Genomic DNA, 26564 nt, shown 5'->3' on the forward strand with positions numbered 1-26564 from the left:
CAAATTAAAGGGCAGGAAACAAACCATCGTCTTGATTTGTCGTGACTTGGGTTGAAATGTTCCCCTCTATAGCCAATTAAATGTCATCACTCATTAGTTATTTTTAATTTATAATGTCCTTCTTGAAAATGGATAATTTGCTTAAGTTTATAGATAATAGTTTGAATAAGTGAATTTCTTTTTAGAAAAGGTATGCAATCCTTGACTTTCATATGACAGAGAATTTTGGGTAGAAAGCTAAGTGAGTTTTCAGAACTTGCATAATGTACGGCCTCAGAAAAAAAAACTTCAAACAAGAAATATTAACTTTTACTTTATGTGAACAATATGATGGACATTAATCACATTATTTGACTGAAAAAAATTGAGAGGAAAAACAAATTCTTACCAGTAGTGCTACTTACCAAACCTCGGTGATACTGAAAGATTACGTATTTAGAATCCTATTATAATTAAATACACCTTAAACTAGCAGAAAATAAGACACTAATGATCATGAGTATTAATCCATAGAACGGCAGAATAATACAATGTGTTAGTTTTTGTACCAAGCATGCAATCCCATCATTGCACCACGTTCGCGAAACAGTTAAAGGTAATTTGTCAACCATACTGGTTTTCCGTTTGAATAAGACATTTCTTGTTTAGCGACTTTTTTTTTCTCTTATTAAAGATTTATAATATGCCTTCAAATATATTTTTGATATTTATGAAACAGTAACGAGAATTTGTTTAATAATTTTACTATTCTTTTCATATGTATGATGGTTTCAGCTTTTACAATTTCCGTATTCCGTATTTGTATACCAATCGAAACATATATTCCCATCATAAATTGTCGAGAAACATCAAAAAACAACTTAATTTGTTCAAAAAATCAGTGTTCAGCAATAGGAACTGCAGTTAGAAGACGAAGCTTCTTAAGACATTAACCGATGATATATGATGAGTATGAAAATGCGTGTGCCATAAGGAAAAACGTCAATATCGAGAAGACCATATATAATTGTATATACGGTTATGACTCCTTGCAAAATAAGTTTGACTTCATCTCAAAGTAAGCAGCATTTCTTTCCAAGTCTAGGCCGTTTGTTTTTCTTTCAATTTTATTCTAGAAATTCTTGTTCTTTGACTTATAGTCTCTTACATATATAAAAATACACATATATGGATGATATCATGTACGCGCAGTGGGTGTATTTTCAATTTCGAAGAGAGTTGAATGGGAATATATATGCATGTGTTTATAGAAAAAGTTATATATCAGAAAATACAGAACTGAAATCATTTAAACAATTAATGATCGTAAAATCATAGCCATACGAAATTTCGTTCTAGCTATTGAATCAACCAGTTAAACATTTTAAGTTTGTTGTTGTTTTGGTAACATATATATATTTTTTTAACTCTCAGAGATTTTAAATGGATTTTATCACCATCATGTAAGTATGGCGTTGATGATTATAGTTTTTACATTCTCAGTTTTTATTGTTCAAACCATTAAAATATGAAATGAAACAGTTTTGAAAGTTTTATCAACTAAATCATGCATTAAGTTTCTTATCCAAGCTTTATAGGCACCATTTTGTTATTTCCTAATAGTATTAACAAATTGTCATTTGCATAATTTAAAAAATTGTCATTTGTATAGATATATTGTTTTTTCAAATTAATCAACCCTGAACTGAGTAATTACAATATTAGGTATGACGCTAACATGGTCATATATATATATATATATATATCACAAATTACTTTGCATGAATAAGGTCAACAACGATTAGTTAAAAGAAACACCAATGGCTTCTCCAACCTTGCAAGAGATCCGTTTTTAAGTGAGTAAATTTCTATTATTATTAACCCTTTCTCAGAAGAAAAAAAAAGTTTCTATTTTTAATAAGAAATAATTAAACCTGCATGATAGAAGTATTTACAGGATTCGCCGATTCGGCATTTATCTTTTATGTTACAATTTTTAAATATCAGTTTCGAGGATCATAAATGTTGCCGACGAGTTCTAACTGTGGAAAGTAAATTGATTGTCTGAAGACTGTATTTTCAATATAAAAAAGAGAGAAACTTAAATACAATAATTGATTGGAACAACCAGACCTTGATTTTTCAAAAAGATGTTGTCTGATATTTTTAATGCAAAGTAAGTATGTATCTTTTAAAATTGAAATGTGATTAATTAGTTAAATAATCTAGTGAGATAAGGAACCACAACTAGGCAACAAAATAACAAGAAGAAACCATCAAATTTTCAAAAAGGAGCAACTAATATTCTGTATAATTTAATATCCCTACAATATAATAAAGGATATTCTGTATAATAATATAATAAAAGATTGAAACACCAGGAAATTCAGAGCTTTAAATAAAAGCAACGCAAATGTTTCTTGTTGTCTTTTTTCAGAACCCTAGAATCGATGCATTTGATAAAGAGTACTCTTTGATAAATCCCAAGCTTTAAGACATTATAATCGAGCTGGTTAGTGATTAAATATATGCATATATATATATATATGTGTGTGTGTATACAGTATAAAAGTAGACTTTAATTATTTCTGATATGGTTTTATTTCACGGAGGATAAGCTTAGATATATGCGGCCTAGCTTCTTTAAATTAAACTAATTAATGAATCAATGTTCTTTGATACTATTAATTTCCTAGCTAATTTTTGGATATCATATCCCCAAGGTTTGCTTAGAAAGCATTGATCAAGACTCAAAATAATTGCTAATAGCCTAATACTGGAATTAACATTGATACGAGTTATTTTCATAATTTAATTAGACAAGAATCTAGATTCTTAGCTATCGAATTCATATTACAATTACTATGATTTTTTTTATGTTTATCGTTCTAAAAAGAATATATAATCATGTGAGCAGATATTTATTGTGAGGAAGAAAACGTTCAAATACTGGATCCAACTAAAATCTCGAATTTGAATGTATTATATAACTACTTTAATATTATGGTTAATAACTTAATTTTAACATGTTAAAAGAGTTTGTATCATAACAAACATTTAAAGAAAAAATTCAATAGGGAGAACATATCACTCAAATATATAAAATATCAGTAGCTAATATATTACGATCATAATTGTGAGTAAATACTCGCCATTACAATGAATAATTGTATAAACTAAAAAAAAATAAAAGTTAATGAACACTATTAGATATGATTAGAAATGAAAATATTGATAACGTTTTCACTTATATGATTCCATTTTTTATGATTCGGATTTGGCTATTATTTTCCTTCGTAAAATCCTGTTATTACTTTTCCAACAAATTGAAGATAAGATTGTTTGCCATTTTATATTATAAAGAATCTGTTCTTTTTACTAACAAAAAACTAATCTAAGGAAAAGTGTCATCATCACGTCACTTGGGTTGACTAACACATTAGCGTACGCAATTTCCTTTATAACGAGAGTACGAGTCGATAAATGATGGTTATCTTTTACATGTAAACAGCTTTTGGAAATTATAGTTCATTTATAATATTGAATTATATGCTCTTATGATGTGTTCATATAATTTCATTTACGGAAAGATAAAATATAAATACGACACGTGTGGGTGTGTACGTGTGAGTTTGACCATATGAAGGAAAAGTCACTAGCGCGTGTTAGGTGTTGCATTAAGACTTAAGAGGGCATAGTTAAACAAAAAACATACCGTATGTATGTTTAATGTTTGTAGAGGACAAGACATTGATTTCTTTGATGGTGTCACGAATCTTGACCTTACACGAAAACTTAGATCACCACAAATACGACTAAATTTGTAAAATTTAACTATTAATTATAATGTACTCATGAAGCTTATATATGTATGTATGTCTTATACACACTGTACATAATTTGCTTCAGTATAAGATGGTAAACATGCATCACCTACTGGTACGTATACTTTTAACAAAAACTACAAATAAAGTCCACCTTTGAAATTTTTGAGCCAAGTATGTTTACTTTACTCGACGCCAATCGTAACATCTAATCAATCTAATATTTATTTTGAAGATCAATGGATAACACAATATTTAATTATTAAGCCCATGGATGTAATGATTAACACAACATTTTGTATAATTTTCCAATATTAAAATTGGTAATCGGTTAGAAGGATGTTCTGTGAACAAGGAAGATACGACATCGGAGTTGATAATGTCATGCTTTAATTCTTCTCCTACTTCACTTGCTGAGTTTTTAAATGATAAGGATTTAAGAAGATCTTTGGTACTTGCAAAGGGCTGACTTTTCTCTTCATATAGAGAATATATACTTGTTTATCAGAATTAATTTACGATATTTATTCATTCAGAATCAAACAAAACATTATTAAAAGTCAAACCTAATAAGTACTAACTATTTTAGTATTTTTAGAGAGAGATATAGAGAGAGGATTGTAGTCCTGTCAAATTTTGTTTCCATCCCTTAAGTGTGTCTTTGGACCCTTTGATCCATTACCTAACCTCATCTCTAACACTAATAATATCTTGGTCTAATTTGTGGGTTGGGTTTGTTCGAATCTCGGGATTTTCTGTACTAGACGACGACGGTTTAGGGAACTTCTCAGACCACAAGTTTTGTTTATTGGTCACGAAAGATTTAACACAACTTAACGCTAATAGGTTGGATTGGAAACATTCAAGACCCAGGTGGTTATATAAATATAAGTTTTATAGTTATAGAGTATGCATTATTGCAGAACATAAACTTAAGTTTTCATAAACTCTAATATGTTTTAACAAAAAATATGGTATTTTTCCACTGCATATGGTTATCATTACGAAAATATTCCGACTCTTAAAATTAACGTGAATTTCAGCTCGAAATCTTCCGGTTATATAACTGGTTATATTCCAAATTAACAAAATATACGACTGATCTTATTGGACACGAAATCACCGGTCCAAAATCCTCACGCAGCAAGAGAGTTCGATAGCTACGTCTTCTGCATGACTATAATTCATTTCACCCCTTCTTCGATTTTTAAGAACAAAATATTATAAATCTTCTAAACAAAGAATAATCTAATGTGTGCCCCGCTCTTCAACCACAAATTTTATATACAAATAATAACCCAATTAAAAAAAAAAAAAAACAGAGACAGCAATGATCATCAAATGCAACCAACACATTGCTTGATCAAAAGTTCCAAACCAAAATCCTCTAAATTCAACATAAACTATATACCCATCAAAGACCATTTTTCTTTCTCCCATAAAACACTAGTTTTGGCGTTCCAACCGCAAAACCAAGTGGTAACTTAATATAGGCTAACTATACTTCTTTATAAAAACCCAAGTAATTAGAAGCCTCTTGTCGTCAAGAACCCTGAACCATCACCATCTTCGTCTTCTTCTTCTTTTTCTTCATCATCATCTTTATTCTTCTTCTTTTTCTTTAATTCCTTTATTTCAAATTCATTGCAGCAGCCATATTCCTGAGCTTCTGTGATATTTCCGCAAAGGATGGTCTCTCTGTTGGCTCAGAGGCCCAGCAACTTTCCATCAATCCTTTCCACTCTGGATCACACCACTGTGGGATTTTCGGACGCAATGTATTATTCACTATGCCTCCTGTAATAAAAAAAACACCAATCTATTTGTCTTAATTTCATAAATCTACCATTCACACGTATATAAGAAAGACGTAGTGAGTTACCAATTATGGAAGCACAGTGCATATCTGCGTAAGGTTCTTCACCAGTGAGCAATTCCCACATTACAATCCCAAACGAGTAAACATCGATCTAATTGAGAGAAACATACTTGGTTAGTGACTGTGCGACTGTATCTGAATCGAAAGTATCGAAAGTCTGAAGAAAAGCTGCAGACTTTTAAGAAAATTATTTACCTTTTCAGAGACCATGTTGCTTTTACCACTCAACAGCTCAGGTGCCATCCATGGCAAAGTACCGCGAACACCTCCCGAGACTAAAGTCTTCTGTTTCACCTTCGATAACCCCAAATCACCAATCTGTAAAGCGACAGATTTATTAGAAATATATCAAGTTTGTTCATCATTATATGGGAGAAGATGAGCAAAACCAAACCTTGCATACAGGACGCTGAGGATCTCTCATGTTCACAAGAAGATTCTCGCATTTCAAATCGAAATGAACTATGTTCTTTCCGTGCAAATACTCCATACCAAATGCAGTATCCATGGCTATGATGAGTCTCTTGCGACGATCAATAGTTCTAGACGATTCAACCAATGTGATGTCAGATATTTGGATCCTCTATAAAACTAGAATAAAATGCATGAATATGTGTTTTTACCTGTCTTTCTTCTGCAAGAACTGTTTCAAAGATCCGTTAACCATGAACTCGGCAACAGTTGCTAGAGAACCATCAGGACCATCACGAACTATCCCATAGAAAGACACAACGTTTGGGTGATGCAATGAGCTCAATAACAGGGCTTCTTTCCAAAAATCTTCTATCTGTAACAGCAGAAAAGGAGTAAGGAGAATAATAATAGAGTTAACGTTGATGAAAATGCTAAAGTCAATTGATAATAAAGGGTTCGATTTTACCAAACGTTCCCTTTCAGAAGGTTTGCCTGCAAAGCAACTGGCTTTTATCCTCTTTATTGCAACATCTGAGCCTTTCCATTTTCCATGGTAAACAGATCCATATGTTCCACAACCTAACTCTCGAATCTCCTCCAGATCATCGTTTCTTATAGTCTAAACGAAGAAGGTGAAAACCAAGATAACAAAGTCAACAGGACTAAAAATGGGCAACTAAAAGATCTTTACCAGAAATTTTGTTTGGTCTCAAAATTATATAAGACCAAATTAAGAATAAAGCGAATTTATACAAAACCTGTAGTCCCCTGGATAGAGCTTCAGCCTCCGCCTTTGTTGGCTCAATCTTGAAATTGTTTGGGTTATCGCTATCAGAATCCATCTCTGGTTCGACTTGAGCATTCTGAAAATCCAAAAGTTGTTGCAGAATCAAAATCAGAAGAAGGGAACACACCCTAAGGTCCTCATAACAGGATAAAATCTCATAATACTAACCACATGCTCTGATTCGTTTTCCACCAACTCCGGCCTCACAGGATTGTGGGCTTCTTCTGGATGAGCTTTGACCTCAGCAGCTCCTTCAAGCGCCGCTCTCTTCACAGTTTCCATTAACTCAGGTAAGAAACTCAAACGCTCAACTGATAGCTCCGCCCCTTCAGGAGGAGCAGCAGAAGGACTAACTTCGACCAGGTTCTCCATATCATTCTTTCTTTCAGCTAAGGGTTGAGGCCTATCTAGGCAAGGAACACCGTCTGAAACACCAGGATCAACATAGTTAAACTGTTCACCTCCCTGGGAAACCTTGCTTTCCACCAGCCTCACCACTTCAACACGATCTGGTGTCTGCGTAATTGGTGCAGCATTATTTGTCTGTAGCAAGGGCCCTGACAAAGGCTTAAGACCATGTAGGTATTCGTTATGCACAGCCGGGTTCTCAGATGGCACCCAATTTGGGTCAAAGGGGAAGGCTCTATCTTGCAAATGGGGGTTAGGGTAGTAAGGCTGGCCAGGTGAAGACATTCCATCAAAGCCTGAAATGTTCTGCGGAGAACCGACCAAAATACTTTGATTCTCCACTCCGATAGAATATCGAGAAGCACTGTCTATCGGATTCCTGATAACATTTTGATTCGCTGTGCCATTGACTTGCTGCATAGGCAAGCCTGGAGCACCAACTATAGGGTTTGAAACGTTCTGCCAAATGTTTTGTTGCGGGTGGATGTGGCTGTGACTTGCTGAGTGAATATTTTCAGGTGCTGGAGCATAGAGATTATTCCCATAATGAAACCCACGTTCCTCAGCAGAAGGGTTGAACGAGTTCAAGGCAATGCCACCAAGAGGTTTATCAATAAACCCTTCTTTGGTAATTTCAGGTCCAGCTCGATGGCCAAGAGGATAATTCATCCCAGTACCATCAAGAGTGTAATGATCGCTTGGTCTTCCAACATTTGATATATGTGGCCTCTCTTCGTCAATACGTGGAGGATTAGGATTCACCTGCTGTTGAACCATCCATCCTCTTTCATGTCCGAAAGTCTCATTTGCATAAGCTCCGTGAGGAGTAGGAGGCTTTGGGTCTGCATTAAGCAGGAAAGTTTCCCTGTTGGGTGGACACTGCGCACAATGAGCAGAAGCAACCGGTGGAAATCCATTATTGCCTACATTAAGCTGCTCAAAGGGCTGATGGTTCCTATGAAATGGTACACGACAGTTCTCGCAAATATTACCCCCTTCATAGCCACCTGGACCACCATGAAGTACGTTCCCAGGAAAACCGCCTTTACTCTCAAGTGGCATTGCTCCAGCTGGGACCCAAACCACATTGTCAGGAACCTGTGCCTGGTGCTCATATAAAGGATGATGACTTGCTTGAGATGACCTCACATAATCCTCAGGCATTCTATCAAACCCCTTATCAGGAATTTCCCCATATGGCATTCGATAACGAGCAGACGAAGGCGAAGACGGAAACTCCTGAAAAGCTCTGGGATCGTGGTGACCATGATGCCGAGGAGAATAGTAAGGACTCCATGTACCTTCTACTTCACCATACCTCTGTGCAATCATCTGCCCTGAACCCACACGAGGAATCCTGAGCTGGTGAAGATTACTATACTGCGCAACAGGTATCTCGTTGCTCCTCTGGCTACCACCGCCAGTCTCAATGTTAAGCTGATTCATCATCGGTTCCACCATCGAAAAATCATCCATCATATTGAAACGAGGCGAATCAGGATGCTGCTGCAGCTTCCTAAAGTCTGTACCTTCGATCAAATTATTAAGAGCATCAACGTATCTCCTCTCAGATTCCCTCTGATCATCGCGATCCACATAATGAGAAGAACCGTCCTGCTCAGGAGACGAAAACAGAAAGATCCTAAGCCTAGTAAACCCATCCCCTGAACCTAACTTATCGTATTCCTCCATCATATTCGTCACATCATCGTCATTCACAACCGAGACCAAAGCATCGAGATCCTCATCAGGCTGCTGGTATTTCAACACTGCCGCACCGTCATAAAGCTCTCTCATCTTGCTCATCAGCTCTTCATACCTAATCTCTCTCGTCACGCTCACAATCCTCGTCTCTCCACCTACATACCTTAATTTCCCGTCCTGAGGACGAGGCAATATACTGCCTAAGAAGCTACAAAGGAATTTAACCCGATGCGGCTCGTCGTTCAAGCTAGAGACTGGACTAGTGGCGGAAGATGAGTTCACAGAACCGGAATCCATGGCGGAAATGCTCCCAATCTGATTATCAATATCCTGATCACCAGCTCGCTTATTGCACATGGGAGTCCAAATCCGCCGATACGTCAGATTTCTGGTACCAAATCTCAAGATAATAAATCTTGGCAGTCGTTCGCTGGAAATAACAGTTGAAACGATTATCCATTTACAAGGTTGCGGACGAATCCTCACAAAGCATCAGCACTTCTCTGGGGAAAAACAAAACCCAGACATGCAATACACGAAATCAACCCAAAGAACTCGATGAATAAAACAAGATCAAAACTTGAATATCATCATCATCGGCTAAAAGGAAACGAATCAATTACCTGGAATCTCGGAGAAAAAAAAAACACGAATTTCCAGAAACCCTCGATTCAAAAATGCATGATTTGCAAACACGGGGATTGAATGATAAATCACGCTCAGATTCCGCACTCTGATATCAATCGGGTTTGAGTGAATCGAGAATTTGTTGGATTATAGAGAAAACCCAGAAGGGATTTAAGAGTGGGAAATTCGTATGATTTCGATTAATGGAGGAAGAAGAAGAAGAAGAATAATTGAGAAAGAGCGGCGACGACAGAGGTTTTCTTTGGTTTGATTTGATGAAGGAAATCAAAAATAAAATTGAAAAATAAAAAACAAATCTTTTAGTTTTGAGTGTTTGTTTTCTGGGATTTTTTTTTTCAAGAACTAGAAGATGCGATGCTTTCTGTACCGCCAGGTAGCGATCCACGTGGCTATTTCTGCCTTTTTGTATTTAATTTTCAATAATAAAATTGAATAGTATTTAGTTTTCTCCCAAGGTATGGCATGGCATATATCAACTGGGGCATATGCTTCTTCCTCGTCCTCAGATTCCTTGTGCCCACCGTCACTGCGCGTGTTCTTCACCCGCATTTTATTCTAAATATGTAATTACCAATTACTTATAATTTTATGTTATCGATCATCAAATTAACGTAGTACCATGAAATCTTTTTTAATCCTCGTACATAATTTTTCCTGTGTTATGAATTTGTTTTCGATAATTAATACATTTGTAACATTTGTGTCGTTTTTTAGCGATCGGAAAAAAAATGGACAACTAAATTAAAGTTTAACCGCTAGTATATTTTCAACCCACGGAGCTTACACGCTTAGCTTTGAATTCAGTTTTCACGCAACAAATTGTATTTTACATCAGCTTCACGTGCGAACCAATCATATAGTGACGGTTGGGCACATTTTTCAAGGTACCTCCAATCAATTGACCGAATTCTTTCAATCAAAATTTATTAAAAATCTTATACAAATAATATTCATAAACTATAGTAAAACAATGAGAAAAAGTAATACACAATGCACAACCACTAGTAAATTAGAGGTCCATTTTAAACTCTCATATGTTTCAATTGTCTCTGAAATACCATCTAGCCTAACATTTCAAAAAGAATTTCGGACAAGCCTAAAATTTCGATCTCCTAACATTTTCATAGTATGTCAAAATGTTCTCACATATAATTTTATAGCAGATCAATGTAATGTAATACATAAAATCACATTGATCATAATTCTTAATCGCTGATCTATAAAGAACATGTTACATACAATAGTTTTATAAACCAACGCATATACAGTTAAAAACAGATATACACCAAATATTTCATTTTATACTCTTTATATCATTCGAATAACATGCTCGTGATACACATTATTAGTCACTAGTGAAACGTCATATACTTGCCTATGGTTAAAAACAACAATATTGAGCGATGTTATATAAATTGAAAAGAACCGGAACGTGAGACTTGAACGTTTTAAACATATCCATTTGTTAATTAAAAAATGTAATCATATTTCTATATACCTCAAATTTTAAAAATGTGGATAATTTTAACTTGTAAAAATGCGGATAATAATTTGATAAAAGTTAAAACACAGATGTAAACTAAACTTTGGGCCCAGCCCATTAATCTAAGTTCGGCCCCAATAGGTAATCCCGGAGACAAAAAAATGAGTAAATAACCGAATATACCAAATTTGCCCTCCAACGACAATTTCTAAGCTCACTCACTTCCCACTCTAAAAGAGTCTCCTTCCTTCCTCCGTTCACTTCAGTTTCCCACCGATAATGTTTCCCGTAACCGCCGCTCTCCTCCGCCACCGTCTCCGGCACTTGCGCCACCACATTAGGTTTAACTCCACCGCTGTTTCTCCTCCTCACTCTTTCCGTTTGCCGCTCAACCACCCTACCTACTTGGTTTGGTCAGCCAACACTTCTCTCGGCAAAACCCTCGTCTCTACCGGCATCGCCGCCTCCTTCCTCCTCCAGCCTTCTTCTTCCGCCGCGCATTTCACAAAACTCCTCTATTTGAAACCTATACAGACTGGCTTCCCTTCTGATTCCGATTCTCGTTTCGTCTTCTCCAAGCTCAATTCCCTCTCCCTCCGTCGCCGGATTCCTCTTTCCATCTCCAACCATGTACTCCGTTCTTCAATCCCAGCTGCAGCATCTACGGGACGAATTGTTGAAGCCAGCGAGACTGGGATGTGCGATTTGAACTTCTCCGAGGAGAAGACGGTCACCGGCGCGCCGGAACTCTTGTGTAAGACGCTGTATGCTTGGGAGGCTGCTATCTCACCGCATTTAGCGGCGGAGAGGGAAAACGCACCGGTAGATGACTCCGTCGTGCAAATGATGGTGGAGCAATGTTTGAGGGAAGAGATGGAGTTTGGTGGGAGTAAACCGGAGGAAACAAATATTCTATGTTTAGTGGAGACTGCCGGTGGAGTTGCTAGTCCTGGGCCGTCGGGAACTCTTCAGTGCGACCTCTACAGGTAACACTTCATCTTCTCCTTTGTGATTACATGTGAGAAGATCGAATTTTGTAACTAGTGTTACTTTTTTTTTTGTTCTTGAAATTAGGCCTTTTAGATTGCCCGGAATTCTCGTCGGAGACGGTCGGCTCGGTGGAATCTCGGGGACCATTGCAGCTTACGAGAGTTTGACACTTCGTGGATATGACGTTGCTGCTGTTGTTTTTGAAGATCATGGCCTTGTTAATGAAGTTCCACTAACGTCATATCTAAGGAACAAGTAAGTTTCAGTGGCTTTATCAGTTTGTGTCCTTTCGATGTCTGTGTGTTCTTAACTATACGCTCATACTTTTAATTTTGCTATTCTTGTGCAAACACCTCCTGGCTGGTAGAGTACCGGTGCTCGTGCTTCCGCCTGTCCCCAAGGACCCTTCAGATGATCTTATTGAATGGTTTCTCGAGTCTGATTGTGTGTTCAAAGCTTTGAAAGAGACAATGGTATCAGCTTATTTGGAGAGAGTAGAAAGATTAAACTGCATGGCAAAGCAAGCAGGAGAGGTTTTCTGGTGGCCGTTTACTCAGCATAAACTTGTGCCTGAAGAAACTGTGACAGTTATAGACTCCCGATGTGGTGAAAATTTTTCAGTATACAAGGTTTGTATGAGAAGATTCTTAATCATTTTGATATGTTCCACATTTTGGGCTCATCAAATGTATCTATTTAGTTTAGTCATAAGCAAGATGGTTACCTGGAAGGCAGGAACTTTATGGTTTTCAGATATCTCCATGTAGAATTTTCCGTGACTAATGAAACTTGTGTCTTTTCATCATTTCTAGGCTTCCGATAACAATTCTCTTACCCAGCAATTTGATGCTTGTGCAAGCTGGTGGACACAGGGGCCAGATCCCGCTTTCCAGGTCATCTGTGCCCATTATTTCCCAGTTTTATGATAAATATCAGTTCCTAGCGCGTTATGACGTCATAAATCTTAGTGATGACTCTTCTGAAGTTCATTTTGAACTTTTGTTTAGGCTATTTCAGGCTGAGCTTGCTAGAGAAATGGGTTACACTGCTGCTAGGTTCGGGCATGTTATGTTCCCTGAGAATGTATATGAACCTGCCTTGAAATGTGCAGAACTCTTATTAGCTGGAGTGGGAAAAGGTTTCTTTGACTTGTTCTGTCAAATTGTTTCTGTTTTCAAGCATAGGAACGAGGGCTAATTAGATAATGCATTCAGGCTGGGCTTCCCGAGTATACTTCTCGGATAATGGATCCACAGCAATCGAAATTGCCCTGAAGATGGCATTTCGTAAGTTTTGTGTTGATCATGAGACCCTATTGGATTTTTGTGAGGCTACAGAAGAGAAAAAGGATATTGTGTTGAAGGTACAATCATCTTGCCAATGCTCAACGATACTTTAGACACTTTACTTTACCTGTTATTGAAAATTTGTTGTTCACTTTGCTGCTTACTAAGATGCAAGTGTTGCCCCTTTCCTGGCAGTTCATCTTTTTCCATATACAATATTGTCTTCATGTATGGAGTTTTGTCATTTACCTTTCAGGCTCTAATGTGAATGTGTGTTCTATTTTAGGTCCTAGCTCTTCGGGGGTCTTACCATGGGGATACTTTAGGAGCCATGGAAGCACAAGCACCCTCACCTTATACAGGCTTTCTCCAGCAGCCGTGGTAGGGAATTTTTATTGTTTGATATGATTCTTACTTTGACCATTTCTGTAGAATTTTGCTTCCAACAGTCATCTTCGAATTGAGCATTCTTGGATAATCAGCATCTCCCGCACCAACGTGGGAGGGATCTAAATGCATAAAACCTAGTGTCTAACTGCATAGCAACCTGCCCTTAGTGCTGCTTATATAGAGCTCTCATGCCTTAGGGATGAATCATGATTACATCGAGATATCAGAACCTACTTTTTTAAATTCACATCATACGCACTCAAATTATCCTGAACAAGCATTGTTTATCACGTAATTCTCAGCTTGCCCTTTTATTAGGTTCTCATCTATTTTTGAATTATAGGTATACTGGAAGAGGACTATTTCTGGATCCTCCTACTGTCTTTCTCTCCAATGGAGCCTGGAATCTTTCCCTCCCTGGAAGTTTTTCTCAAATCGTACCAGAAGATTATGGAAGTAAATAGCATCCTTTCTTCTTTATGTTATCCAACAGTTCCACTGCATTTCCTTTAGTTTTATGATTTAGTATTCCCAAATTCTTACAGATTTCACCACTCGTGATGAGATTTTTGACAAGAGCAGAGACACATCAATTCTCGCAACAATCTATTCGGCCTATGTATCAGAGCAGTTACAAGAGTATTCAGGAACTACACAATCTGCCCATATTGGAGCACTGATAATAGAACCAGGTATGATAGTATATTCATCACTATGACTTCAAAATAGTTTACCTATGTAACTTTCCTAATATTATAGGCTTACCATCCTTGGTCTCTCTATGTAGATTGCTAGATTCAAACTACTCTTATGTTTTATATGCAGTAATTCATGGTGCTGGGGGAATGCACATGGTTGATCCGCTTTTCCAACGAGTTCTGGTCAATGAGTGCCGGAATAGAAAAATTCCAGTCATTTTCGATGAAGTGTTCACAGGTTTCTGGCGTCTTGGAGTAGAGGTAGTAAACTGCGACTTAGATCATATGTCATCTTGATTTTTATTTCTGTTACCGTGTTCCATTTACAGTTTTGCTAACCAGTTACATTGATTTTACCAAGACTACTGCTGAACTTCTCGGTTGCAAACCGGACATTGCTTGCTTCGCCAAATTGTTGACTGGTGGAATGGTTCCTTTGGCTGTCACTCTCGCCACGGACGCCGTGTTCGATTCGTTTTCTGCAGATTCCAAGGTAAAAAAAACGAAACAAGAAGGCTCTCTCTTAATCAAACCATGTTGATTCCGCCTGAAACCATCTAATTTTCCTTACTGGTTGTAGCTTAAAGCCCTGCTTCATGGTCACTCATACTCAGCTCATGCCATGGGTTGCGCAACAGCCGTCAAAGCCATCCAATGGTTCAAAGATCCAGAGACTAACTATAACATCACTTCACAAGGAGGAAAATTAAGAGAGGTATTAGGACATTCCTATTCTTAAATTCACGGATCCAGACACAAGTATGATCAAAATATGTAATCAATAGCAACATCCTTAAACGGGTTTCAATCGTACACGTTTTTTTGCAGCTGTGGGACGAAGAACTGGTGCAACGAATATCATCTCACTCTGCGGTTCAAAGGGTGGTTGTATTAGGAACACTTTTCGCTCTAGAACTAAAAGTAGATGCTTCCAATTCCGGCTATGCTTCCTTGTATGCAAAGTCTCTTCTAAAAATGCTCCGAGAAGACGGAATCTTCATGCGCCCTCTCGGAAACGTCGTATACCTCATGTGTGGCCCTTGCACGTCGCCGGAAATCTGCCGCCGGTTGCTAGCTAAGCTCTACAAAAGACTCGGAGAATTCAATAAAGCATGAATCTAAAACTCTCTCCATACTATTTCTTGTATTTAGCACTTTATTTTTGTTTGCAAATTGATGACTTTTGGAGTCGGAAGTTTTTTTACCAATGCTAAAGATTCTTCGTTCATCACGAGATCTTATCGTTTCTGGAAATTAAATAAAGAAAGAAACTAGTTACAGCAAATTTAATGAAAGATCACTAGATCAGTTTTATAATGATTTAATTGATGAAATAAAAGTTGCTTTATAAAAGTGTAACCTCAGTCCTACACGGAATCGACGGCTGCGATTCATGGGACATATTGGTGGGATAATATTCTAACGACCACCGTTTCTTCTAGCGGGCCCCGCAGACGTTTTTGTAGTTTACAAAATAATTAACTGTAAACGACAAACAATCATATAGCACCACGATAGAAACCGTAGACCTTACGGCATTCGATTAAATCCCAACTAGAGGCACTGTCAAAGCTCATATGAGTCGCCTTAGTTGACCGATTAACCCCAATCAGCCAAAAAAAAAAAAAAAATCAGAATTTGTCGAGAAGACTAAAAGGAGGAGACTGTCGTAAAACTCTCAAACATAAAACACTTCCGTCCACTACTAATCAATTTTTTCTCCGATTCGACGCCGGCGAATTTTAATCGGCGAGATACTCTTGAATCTCGCCGTCACGATATACAGGTTAGTTTCTTATTACTTGTTTATCTATCGTTTGTTTTTTTTCGGGTTCTTCAATTTGGTCACCGGGAGAATCTAGTCTTCTCCGATCTCCGACGCCGGAAAATTTGAGTTTGAGATTTAGTTACTTGAATTAGGGGTTCAAACGAAGTGGGTCTTCCCCCTGGAGGGTATTTTGTGCTATTCAAGATTTCAATTTTGTGTCTATTAATTGTGATTTGCAGATCTAAGAAAATAGGGGTTTATTTTTTCAATCATCTAGAGTTGGGAGAAATGCAGAACTAGAATGGATAGAGGTAATAATATGAATAGAGCGAAGAGGAATTTGGATGGGAACGATGATGATCAGCCTGAGCGAAAACGTCCTGCTCTTGCTAGGTGAGTTTCTTCTCCTTCCCTGTAATTTATCGACTGATGATTCTACTCAAAGTTTTTGACTTTGTTTATCTGACTGATGATTCTACTAAAAGTTTCTGACTTTGCGGATTTTACCCGTTTGTGCCAGTGTGATTGTAGAGGCCCTGAAAGTAGACAGTCTGCAGAAGCTTTGCTCGTCTTTGGAACCTATTCTCCGCCGAGTTGTAAGATCTCTTGATTTTTCTTGGGATCATTTACACTGCTTTTGTTGTAACCCAATCTTTGCCTGCTTCTTGTTCTTGTCACTATTATACTTAGAGTGTTAGGCCTTTGCAAAGAAAGTAGCTATCTTTTGTTTAAGCTTCAATGCGGGATTGTTGCTGAGCAGGTCAGCGAGGAAGTGGAACGTGCTTTGGCGAAACTAGGCCCCGCTAGGCTTACTGGAAGGTAAAACTGTATTGCTCATTCTATATATTGTGACATGGTCTTCAATGTCAGGTAACAGTTTTTCTAAGGTTTATTATTACTTTGCAGTTCCGGGTCTTCTCCAAAGCGAATTGAAGGTCCGGATGGCCGGAACTTGCGGTTGCAGTTTAGGTCTAGGTTATCACTCCCCTTATTCACAGGAGGCAGAGTAGAAGGAGAGCAGGGTGCTGCGATTCATGTTGTCTTGATCGATGCAAACACAGGGCGTGCTGTGGTATATGGTCCAGAGGCTTCTGCAAAGCTTGAGATCGTTGTGCTTGAGGGTGACTTTAACAATGAAGATGATGAAGACTGGAGCCAGGAAGAATTTGAAAGCCATGTCGTGAAAGAACGTCAAGGAAAGAGACCGTTGCTGACTGGAGATCTGTTTGTCACTCTCAAGGAAGGGGTTGGAACTTTGGGCGAGCTGGTTTTCACTGATAACTCGAGCTGGATTCGGAGTAGGAAGTTCAGACTCGGTTTACGGGTTTCTTCTGGGTACTGTGAGGGCATGCGGATACGTGAGGCAAAGACGGAAGCTTTTATTGTTAAAGATCACAGGGGCGAATGTATGGTCTTTAAAGTTCCACTTTTTGTTTTGTTCCCAGTGTACCATGTGATGTTACTTCTTTTAAGTTTGATGCACATTTTTTTTATGTGCAGTGTACAAGAAGCATTACCCACCTGCTTTGAATGATGACGTGTGGAGGTTGGAGAAGATTGGTAAAGATGGGGCATTCCATAGAAAGCTTAATGCTGAAGGAATAGTCACTGTAGAAGGCTTCCTGAGACTAATGGTCAAGGATTCTGGAAAATTACGTAGTGTAAGTGTTTATTTATGTCAAGTTTTTGCTTGTGAAATACACTGCTCATACAATTTTACGCCATGGCTAATTTTATTTTTTATTCGTGTTAATCTAGATTCTTGGAAGTGGAATGTCAAACAAAATGTGGGATGCACTAGTAGAGCACGCAAAGACGTGTGTCTTGAGCGGTAAGCTTTATATCTACTATGCCGAGGATTCAAGGAATGTCGGCGTTGTGTTCAATAATATCTATGAGCTAAGTGGTCTCATTTCCGGGGACCAATACTTCTCTGCTGATTCACTTACTGAAAGCCAAAAGGTTTGCTGCATGTTCCTTAACACCATTTTTTGTTTCGTTCTGCGGCTTATGGTTTAGTTAACCTATGATTCACTATCTTTTATATAGGTTAAAAGTTAATTTAGCTGTAATTGAACTACATTCTTTTCAAACCACTGAAAAAGAGATTTATCAAATTTGATTCTGTCTTTCACTTCTGTGTTCTGAAGGTATTTGTTGATGGGCTGGTGAAGAAAGCATATGAAAACTGGAACCTTGTCATAGAGTATGATGGAAAGTCTCTCCTTGACTTGAAGCAGCCAAAGAGGTTGGCTATTACTCAAACCGAGCCGGCAAATTACTCAACTGTTGCCATTGACCATCCAATGCAGATGGCAGGGCACTCCTCCTCAGTGCCGGCTAATCAATGTCCAGTGCTTTCAGATTATCCTATTGGAGGTTTGCGAACTGCAATCACTCTCTTGAAAATTTGTATTATAGTAAGTTACTAATTCTTACAAGTTTGTTCAATTCTGTCAAATACTGCAGGGTATGATCAAGCTATGGTGACAAGGTATACTCCGCAGCCACAGCTTTTGAACTCCAACGCAAGAGCACAATTTGAGGTTGCTCCGGGTACTACAACGCAAGACCAGCTTATGGGAAATCTACATCAAACTCAAAGCATTATAAACAATCAAAACGTTACTGGTCTGCTTGCTCTCGGTCCTCCACAGTCATCCACAAGTGGATTTCAAGACATCAACTCTTCTTCTGTTCACCAGGCAAATCTCAATCCGTTCGAAGACTGGTCAAACCACCGCGAGAGAGGAGCAGAAGAATTCTTCTCAGAGGAAGAGATCCGACTCAGAAGCCATGAAATGCTTGAGAACGAAGACATGCAACAGTTTCTCCGCCTATTCAGCATGGGAGGTGGCAATGGCTCTGCAACACATTTGCCAGAAGATGGGTATACTTTCCCATCGTTTCTACACACACCTATGCAAGGCTATGATGAAGACCGTGGTCGATCAGGCAGAGCTGTTGTTGGGTGGCTTAAGATAAAGGCAGCAATGAGATGGGGTTTCTTCATCAGGAGGAAAGCCGCTGAGAGACGAGCACAGATTGTAGAGCTCGTTGATGATGACGAAGAATAGAGTGGTTGATTATTAATTTGGTTGTGTTGTGAGACTTTTTAATTACCGTGCTTAGAGTTTATGGTAACAACCCTTGAATATTTGAAGTACTGAGAAGGAGATGAATTCCCATATGTATTTTGTATCAAAAGAAAGTGTACAGTTAGACTTAGAGTTAATGGGTGTGTTTTTAATGAAGCATGAGACTTCTATTATTGCTTTGGTTGACTCATTTACGAGACAACTGATTTTGTAGTCGTAGATATATATAATTCATATAAGTAAAATGTATGTAATTCAATAAGTAAAATGTTTGCCTTGTCTTTACTCTGAACTACTGTTGCCAGGTTGTGTTCCATAGATATCAAGTATCAAATATTTTTTGGCTGTATTTCCATACAAAACCAGGATACTAATTTTTCAAAATGAATAATATATACTAATTAGTGGCCTAAGTGAAAAAATACTAACACAAACTTAATTAGTGGCTGCAAGGACTAGACACAAATACCTGTTACTCGGCCCGTACCCATTTTATTCGTCCCGTACCCGTTACTCGTCCCGTACTTTTTCTTGAGATCAAGTGCTTGTAACAATCAAAGTATATAACAAATACACAAAATTGAACACTTGCAAGTATAAGTCAAGTATTAAGTATTAAAAAAAGAGATATCCTCTTTTATTTGTATTTACATCACAACAAGTGTCAGTCATAATTACAAGTGTCATTGATGATGATGTGACTTCTTCTAATTTCTTAGTCTTACTCTTTTTTTTTTCTTTTAAGATCATGATGATGGTAGCCGTAGCCAATACTCTAGACTAGCAGTCTTTGATTGGGATCCTTTTACAGCTGTTAAAAATGCAAAATTATAAAATTACAATTAAGATGAATTGATAATTTCAAAATGTGTTTTCATTTTTTGTTTTTGTCATTAACATGCATTATCTCTTTCACAAACCAACAAAAGTGAAAAATGCCAGGTTCGAAAATCTCATAAATATTAAATTGTCTGTCTCATAAATATTATAATATAGTTGAGTATGAAAATTTATTGGTAGTGTGCCTAGACTAAACAGTAAACACTTGGGCTTGGAGGGTGGGTGTAGTGTACAATTATATATACCTTAAATTCCCCTCTCCTCTTCAGAACACATTTATGACTGACGTTGATCAGAGTATAGAAATCGGTAATTTTTTTCTTAAAGAAAAATATAGTTTAACCATTGTACTTATACCAATAAGATTTTAATATAGTTTAATATTATAAAAATTCAGATTCTTTTATGGCAATTTCCTGTATTATATCTTTCAAATCAATAACAGTGAAATAGTGCAAGCTCCGAAACATGATAGAGTATACTAACATTATATTTCACTCCCTTATTTTAAGAAATATCACAACATTATATTTCTAGTTTGAATGGTAGAGTATAATTATTCTAAATTTGGTTTGGAAACTGGGTGTATAAATATGTGACGTAAGTTATTATAATCAAGATATGTGACGCAAGTCTCTCTTTACTTGTATAGTATCTTTCACATTAACAACGAAGCAAGTTTCGAAGTGTTAAAAAAAAAAGACACTGTCATCAACTTATGAAGTAAAGAGAGATTTGCTATTTTTAGTTTATATCTTCAAAAAGTAGAACAATCCCGCAGAGGAACAGAGTGGTGATGCAAAAATTAGAGTTCAATATAAGGTTCAAGTACTGTGCATATGGAATCAACAAAGAGGAACAGAGAAAAAAAAAGAAAAAAAAAATGAGAAGAGTTCCAACATCGTTGAATGGTGTAGCAAAGACCACGGTTTCAAGAGCTCGTCCCACAACATCAAATCCCTTCTCTACCATGCCAAAAAACCAACCTCAAGAAGAAGAAGAAAAAGAGATGGAGATGGAGTTCATTCCTTTCCCGGAACACATCCCAGTAGGAGGAGGCCTTGTGCTCAGTAAGCCAAAGACCAAGACCGAAACATCTGGAAAAACAGAAACAAATCTAACGAGGGATCCAACGGCGGCGGAAAAGAAGACTTCGGCGGTGGTTGTAGTGGATGTACTGGGTGCGTGGATGGAAAAGGGACCGGCGGTGGTGGTTGCAGCGGATGCTCCGGTTGCAGCCGTTGTGGTTTCCCTGGATGCAAGGCCAGGCCTGATCTAAAATTTTGGGCTTTGAAACAAAAAATAAAAATGCGGTTTAATTGGTTTTATAAAAAAAGAATTTTTTTTAAAAAAAATTTATAAACTAAATTAAACAAACAAATTTGGAGGCTTAAAACAAATGTTTCAATGAGTTTGGCATAGATGGCTCCAGTTTGTGCTTTGGTTGTGATGGTTGCAAATATGCAAAATAAATTACTTTTAAATTGTGTTTTTTATTTTTTACTGTTGTCTTAGTTTTTAATTGTATTTTCTTTCAGTGTTCTGATGTGTGAGTGACGAATCACGATCTAATGTTTAATTTTTTTAAAGTTAATTTGCGTTATGCTATTTTATTTTCTCACTAATATGAACATGTGAAACTTACTTAAAATCTAATTCCTCGAATTTTTTTAATCAAATAGTTATTTTTAATTATGTAATTAAACATCGAAACATTGAAAGTTCGATAAAAAAAACACTATACCAAAGTCGATTAATATAAATTATTTGAAGAAAAAGAAGTCAAAACAAAACAATAGATATTTCAAATTGTACATATTTTGTTAACCGAATCTCGAACGAAGAATATTAAGTCGATTCAATCCTCTAACAGGCCTTAGAAAACGGGCCCAATAGGTTTAAACGCGTGCAATTGAATACTAGTTGGGTTGTGTGGAAAAAGAATCAAAAGGAAAAACTTGTTTAACAAAAACTAAAAAAGGTAAAACTCAATAATAATCTAAATAATCATCATCAATAGGAAAGGTTTCCGTTTCTGGAATTTCGCATCTCGAGTAAATTTAGAGAAATGGAAGAAAAGAAGTTCAGGAGAATTTCCCAAAGCCAAAGCTGCCCATGGTCTTTTTATTGAGAAATTAGGGTTCTTTGGATTTCCGAAAGAGAAAAAGAAGAAAGACAATGTCTCTGTTTTTCAACCGAATCTCGAAGTTCACTGTAAGATACTCACTCATCCTTCCATATGACAATTTCTTTGATTCTTCCTACTCAACTGTCTTGAAATATGTACATTGTTAAAGCTTTCTAAGTACATGTTCGACAGGTACGCAGGGACAATGCTCGTTTCTTCTCATCATCATTGCCTCAGTCTCCGTATTTGCTGCTGGGCGGCAAAAAGTTGCGAGATTCTCCGGAGGGTCAAATCGGTAAGCACAGGTTTCTCGACCCGACAACAGGAGATAGAGTGTATAGCAGTGAGAAGACGGTTCCAAAGGAGCTCAATGGACAACCTCTTCTTGGAACATCACAAGGCTGGGTCGCTTGTCTGGAGAATAAAGATTTTACCGTACGTCTCACGGATCTGTACAAGCCCTGGATCTCATCATCTCCAAAAGTCATATCATTGCCTTCAATCGGGTTTAAACCCTCGACACATGCCACGGAAGTGTCTCTCTCTTCTTCTGATCCTGTCCATGACAAGGACTTGGTTGTGGCTGCAAAGTTCAGTGAGTATCAGCTAAGTGTATGTTGTGACTCTAAGTGGACTCACATTGACACCCCTTACTCTCTTTTACCACCCTCTGATCTCATGTATTCCAAGAGAGACAAAGCCTTTTACTTTACCAGCTTTAAAGGTCTCTACATGGGTTCTTTAGATCTCACCGACAACGAGCTCGACTTTCAAGAACTACGCCTACGAGACCAGCCTAAGATCGGAGGGGCAGGTTGGGAGATGTTGGATAAATGTTTCATGAGCAACCACTTAGTGGAATGTCCCTCTGGTGAACTTTTCTTCATCAAGTGGTTGGTATTTCGAATTTCTTAAAATATTTTTTTAAAATCAGTCCAATTAATAGTAGAGTAGAGATTGAGCTCCTTGTTTCTCTCTAGGTACACAGATTGCATTCGCAGACAGCACGGGGAATATATACTTATGCACGGCATAACTAAGCGGTTCATGGTGTTTAGGGAAGATGAGAAGAGCAAAGACTTTTATTACACTGAAGATATTGGAGATCTCTGCATCTTCCTTGGCAAGAGTGAAGCCTTCTGTGTCTCGGCAAGCATGTACCCGGGGCTCAAGCCTAACTCTATTTATTACATTGGCCCGGGCATTGGTTCTTACGATCTTGCTACTGGAATAGTCCGTTCCTTCGATCCCCCACGTGATTCACGTGAACCCTCGCTGGTCCCTTACCCTTATTGGCTTAATCCCACTAATCCCATTGCTTAACATTATTGCTCCTTTCTCAATCTCTTCTTGGAGCTCTAGCTTGGATTTGGTTTTATTTAGTTCAATAAGTGGTTGATTGTTTTTGCCACTTTTGTCTTGTGTGTTGTGTTCTAAACCAAGTGATATCCATCATGCCCCTTTGAGTTTTTGGGTCTTGTGTTGGTTAGGTTTGTGTGATTGAGATTTGAATTTTGTAATTTATATATGAACGTTCATTAGTGTTCTGTGTTATTGTATTCCTTTTGATGAATTCAGTTAAAATCCCTTATATATTTATAATTAACGGATTAAGGGTTTCATATTTGTTATAATTTTTGTATAAGAAATACTTTAAAATTTTAATTCAGAGCAACACATTCAGTAGCCAACCCTAGACGAAATCTTTTCGAGTCATTGCAATAATCATAGATCATGAAGTTACTTTGCACCCACTTAAGCGTCTTCATGCTATTTTCATCGATCCCTTCCTTGAACCATGAGCTCGAATCACCACCACCGCAAGATACATTAGAGCCACGGACCGACCAAACACATTCTTGAACCTCATAGTTCCTGTAATAAGCGGTGAATGGCGCTTTGGACCAGTCAGTCTTCACGAGCCCTCCTCTCGTAGCCCAATCATCTCCGTTCCATAGGCTGGAATGGACTCTCATTTCTTGTTTCTCCGGATAAGATACGTTCATCGTCTTCATGTTCTTGAATTCTCTTATCGGTGTACCATCCACATAGAATCTGTTAACGCACCGACTCTTAAATATTGATATATATATGGATTTTGTTTCTTATGTTAAGAGATGAACAGAGATTAGATATCTAGATTTTACACTATGGTTTTAGGGTTCCAGAGGATGGAGTAGGTGTGAAAATCAATGGTGGGATCGAACCAGAGACGAAACTGTTGTTCTCTATCACCTTTGCCTTGTGTGATCACATTTGTGTGGACTGTGTAAGGATCACGACTCAGATTCCCCAAGAATTCGAAGTCTATCTCATCCCACATCGCTCCTTTAGACGCTAGCTACATAACACACCCACACACACATGCGTAAATAACTTCTAATATCGTACCAAAAATGATTCAATGATAGAGTTGAGTTTTAAATATTCTTACATAGAAAGATGTGACAGTACCGGCTGAGTTTCCAGGGACAAGTTTTATCTCCATAGAGATCTTACCGAACAAAAACTGAGCTTGAGATTGAAAACCAGAGCCTGAAACTTTGTCAAGAGACAATGTAATGGCTTGGCCGTTTTCGAGTATCTTTGCTTTGTCGTTTCCCCATATAATATCAACATCTTGTCTGAAATCACCTGCCAAGATTAATGAAGAACATGACAGAATAGACACAAAGATCAAGATTTGTGAAGAACCCATGTCTTGTTTTGGGAGCTTTGACAGTGGGTCGGGCTTAAGTTGTTTTGTGTAAGAAATTTATAGCTGAGGAAAGATATAGAGAGGATAGACAGTGACATCTGGGTGAGACAGAGGAATAGAAGGAGAAGAATTTGTGTGTAGAGATGGTCAAGCTTTGGGTTGTGAGAAAACAGAGCAACAGATGGAAAGTGAAGCCAGCTCTTGTTTAACACATGTAAAAAGTCAAGTGAGGGTTTAATTTCAGCTAGAAGATTCTTCTTTATCCATGCGTTTATAACGGTTGGGGTTTAAGTTCTGTCTTTACATGGAAACCAATCAAAGAGAGTGAGTCACTCTGAGTGACCAATTTATTTTCAATTTTGAATCTATGATAAATAACCAAATTTTCCAACCATAAGTGGAAAAAAAAAATTCCATGTTCAATATTGAGTGTACCATTTTAACAGAAAACTCAAGCAAACTCTAGAATCTAGCAAACAATGTGTGAAGCCCTAACATTTTACATACCAATAAGGCAATAAGCGAATCAAGACTAAAAAGTAAAAACCTTTGAGAGCAAGTCAACTAGAGAACCAAGACTAGCTTTGAGTGCAAGTCAGAAATTATAGGTTTACATAGGCCCAGTTACTTGAAACATACCTTTCTTGTTTAGGCCCATTAAAGTTGAAATAAACAAATATCTTAATAGTATCTTACTTTGGTCATTTGTATTTAAACTTTTTTTTTGTAACAAGGGTAATTTAATCTTTTTTCTCACCTAAAAACTTAAGAAAAATCTAAACAAAGTGCAAATAGATATTACGAGGAAATTTAATCGCTATCATGGAAATTGTTTAAAGATTCATACATGTCAATTCCAGTGTTTTTCTTTTTCAAAGAGTAAAGAATTCTAAACCCAAATCGTGAAATCATGTAAGTACAAAAACTCGTCAACAGTTCAAATCTATAACAACTGCTTTTTTCGTAGATATCTACACAAGGATTTGATCAAATTTAGATTTCTAGACTTTACGTAAGAGTTCGGACTGCTCAAAGGATCTAGCCACTTGGACTTACAGAAACTTCCGGACCACGACCGTCATCAAGTTGAATGCCTTAGCTGTCTCCACCACTTCGACATCAAACATTTTGAGTCAGTCAAAAATCATGATTTTACCCAACAACTACCTTATCTCTTTAACGTGGCATCTCTCTTCTTCCACCACATTAAATTTTTAATTTATTAATGAAAAATAAATACTCAACTTAAATGAGTTTTAATTTCGAGTTATATATTGAAACCATGAATATTGAAATCAAGATAATTGAATTATAAATTGTAAAACCACTAAATAAATCAACTGAAAATTGAGATGTTAACAGAAACAAACCAAAAAAAAACTGAAAAATGGAAAAATAACTATATCTAATTTCTTTTATCATTAAGAAACACTGTAGAACCGTTAGATGAATTGATGTTTTACAATCACCAATAAATAAAATTAAAACTCATAATTATAACCTTATCCTAGTAAACTTTTTTGTCAGCATTCTTATGAACTT

The 26564-nt window shown here is 37.2% G+C and overlaps 5 protein-coding genes and 1 long non-coding RNA gene across 7 annotated transcripts; 3 read left to right on the plus strand and 3 right to left on the minus strand.

Moving 5' to 3' along the window:
- Positions 1-5047: 5047 nt before the first annotated feature.
- Positions 5048-9928, minus strand: LOC18016648. Its single transcript, XM_006401126.2, has 9 exons — positions 9619-9928; positions 7052-9498; positions 6855-6959; positions 6563-6715; positions 6306-6469; positions 6077-6224; positions 5878-6000; positions 5686-5773; positions 5048-5600 (listed from the first exon to the last, which is right to left on the minus strand). Exons 2-9 carry the CDS (start codon positions 9350-9352, stop codon positions 5434-5436), a joined length of 3249 nt encoding a protein of 1082 aa, XP_006401189.1. The 5' UTR covers positions 9353-9498; positions 9619-9928; the 3' UTR covers positions 5048-5433.
- A 1443-nt stretch (positions 9929-11371) lies between these two features.
- On the plus strand, positions 11372-15765 carry LOC18016649 (bifunctional dethiobiotin synthetase/7,8-diamino-pelargonic acid aminotransferase, mitochondrial). The gene is made up of 13 exons (XM_006401127.2): positions 11372-12112; positions 12201-12371; positions 12484-12745; positions 12929-13009; positions 13134-13254; positions 13331-13479; positions 13689-13783; positions 14136-14248; positions 14338-14484; positions 14618-14751; positions 14852-14983; positions 15071-15205; positions 15319-15765. The coding sequence occupies exons 1-13, from the start codon at positions 11406-11408 to the stop codon at positions 15604-15606; spliced, it is 2535 nt and encodes an 844-aa protein (XP_006401190.1). The 5' UTR covers positions 11372-11405; the 3' UTR covers positions 15607-15765.
- Positions 14969-15791, minus strand: LOC112086801. The gene is made up of 3 exons (XR_002899655.1): positions 15696-15791; positions 15305-15572; positions 14969-15179 (listed from the first exon to the last, which is right to left on the minus strand). It is a non-coding gene; the product is annotated as an uncharacterized LOC112086801 (long non-coding RNA).
- Positions 15792-16092: 301 nt separating this feature from the next.
- Positions 16093-19551, plus strand: LOC18016650 (calmodulin-binding protein 60 B). 2 transcript variants are annotated; one of them, XM_024155748.1, is made up of 9 exons: positions 16093-16276; positions 16536-16651; positions 16779-16854; positions 17019-17077; positions 17165-17664; positions 17759-17919; positions 18017-18220; positions 18409-18637; positions 18728-19335. In XM_024155748.1, the coding sequence occupies exons 2-9, from the start codon at positions 16560-16562 to the stop codon at positions 19333-19335; spliced, it is 1929 nt and encodes a 642-aa protein (XP_024011516.1). In that variant the 5' UTR covers positions 16093-16276; positions 16536-16559. The 2 variants fall into 2 exon arrangements, with proteins under 2 accessions (XP_024011516.1, XP_006401191.1); XM_006401128.2 differs by having other exon boundaries at positions 16106-16276; positions 16498-16651; positions 18728-19551.
- A 2709-nt stretch (positions 19552-22260) lies between these two features.
- LOC18016651 lies at positions 22261-23824 on the plus strand. Its single transcript, XM_006401129.2, has 3 exons — positions 22261-22410; positions 22517-23217; positions 23305-23824. The coding sequence occupies exons 1-3, from the start codon at positions 22375-22377 to the stop codon at positions 23645-23647; spliced, it is 1080 nt and encodes a 359-aa protein (XP_006401192.1). The 5' UTR covers positions 22261-22374; the 3' UTR covers positions 23648-23824.
- Positions 23825-23959: 135 nt separating this feature from the next.
- On the minus strand, positions 23960-25057 carry LOC18016652 (xyloglucan endotransglucosylase/hydrolase protein 24). The gene is made up of 3 exons (XM_006401130.2): positions 24759-25057; positions 24472-24665; positions 23960-24379 (listed from the first exon to the last, which is right to left on the minus strand). Exons 1-3 carry the CDS (start codon positions 25020-25022, stop codon positions 23986-23988), a joined length of 852 nt encoding a protein of 283 aa, XP_006401193.1. The 5' UTR covers positions 25023-25057; the 3' UTR covers positions 23960-23985.
- Positions 25058-26564: the final 1507 nt, after the last annotated feature.

This window comes from Eutrema salsugineum, unplaced genomic scaffold (assembly GCF_000478725.1).
Source record: "Eutrema salsugineum unplaced genomic scaffold, Eutsalg1_0 scaffold_2, whole genome shotgun sequence".
NCBI lineage: Eukaryota > Viridiplantae > Streptophyta > Magnoliopsida > Brassicales > Brassicaceae > Eutrema > Eutrema salsugineum.

Coding starts and splice junctions, on each gene's coding strand:
- LOC18016648 (XM_006401126.2), bottom strand. CDS start 9,352: ATGTGCAATAAGCGAGCTGGTGATCAGGATATTGATAATCAGATTGGG. Junction 6,716..6,854: donor CTCTATCCAGGGGACTACAG/GTTTTGTATAAA, acceptor TTCTTCGTTTAG/ACTATAAGAAACGATGATCT. Junction 6,470..6,562: donor CTTCTGAAAGGGAACGTTTG/GTAAAATCGAAC, acceptor CTGCTGTTACAG/ATAGAAGATTTTTGGAAAGA.
- LOC18016650 (XM_024155748.1), top strand. CDS start 16,560: ATGGATAGAGGTAATAATATGAATAGAGCGAAGAGGAATTTGGATGGG. Junction 17,078..17,164: donor CCCGCTAGGCTTACTGGAAG/GTAAAACTGTAT, acceptor ATTACTTTGCAG/TTCCGGGTCTTCTCCAAAGC. Junction 18,638..18,727: donor TTCAGATTATCCTATTGGAG/GTTTGCGAACTG, acceptor CAAATACTGCAG/GGTATGATCAAGCTATGGTG.
- LOC18016651 (XM_006401129.2), top strand. CDS start 22,375: ATGTCTCTGTTTTTCAACCGAATCTCGAAGTTCACT. Junction 22,411..22,516: donor ACCGAATCTCGAAGTTCACT/GTAAGATACTCA, acceptor CATGTTCGACAG/GTACGCAGGGACAATGCTCG. Junction 23,218..23,304: donor GAACTTTTCTTCATCAAGTG/GTTGGTATTTCG, acceptor GTTTCTCTCTAG/GTACACAGATTGCATTCGCA.
- LOC18016652 (XM_006401130.2), bottom strand. CDS start 25,022: ATGGGTTCTTCACAAATCTTGATCTTTGTGTCTATTCTGTCATGTTCT. Junction 24,666..24,758: donor GTACTGTCACATCTTTCTAT/GTAAGAATATTT, acceptor TGTGTTATGTAG/CTAGCGTCTAAAGGAGCGAT. Junction 24,380..24,471: donor TGGAACCCTAAAACCATAGT/GTAAAATCTAGA, acceptor GTGCGTTAACAG/ATTCTATGTGGATGGTACAC.
- LOC18016649 (XM_006401127.2), top strand. CDS start 11,406: ATGTTTCCCGTAACCGCCGCTCTCCTCCGCCACCGTCTCCGGCACTTG. Junction 13,010..13,133: donor GGCCAGATCCCGCTTTCCAG/GTCATCTGTGCC, acceptor AGGCTATTTCAG/GCTGAGCTTGCTAGAGAAAT. Junction 14,249..14,337: donor CGTACCAGAAGATTATGGAA/GTAAATAGCATC, acceptor AAATTCTTACAG/ATTTCACCACTCGTGATGAG.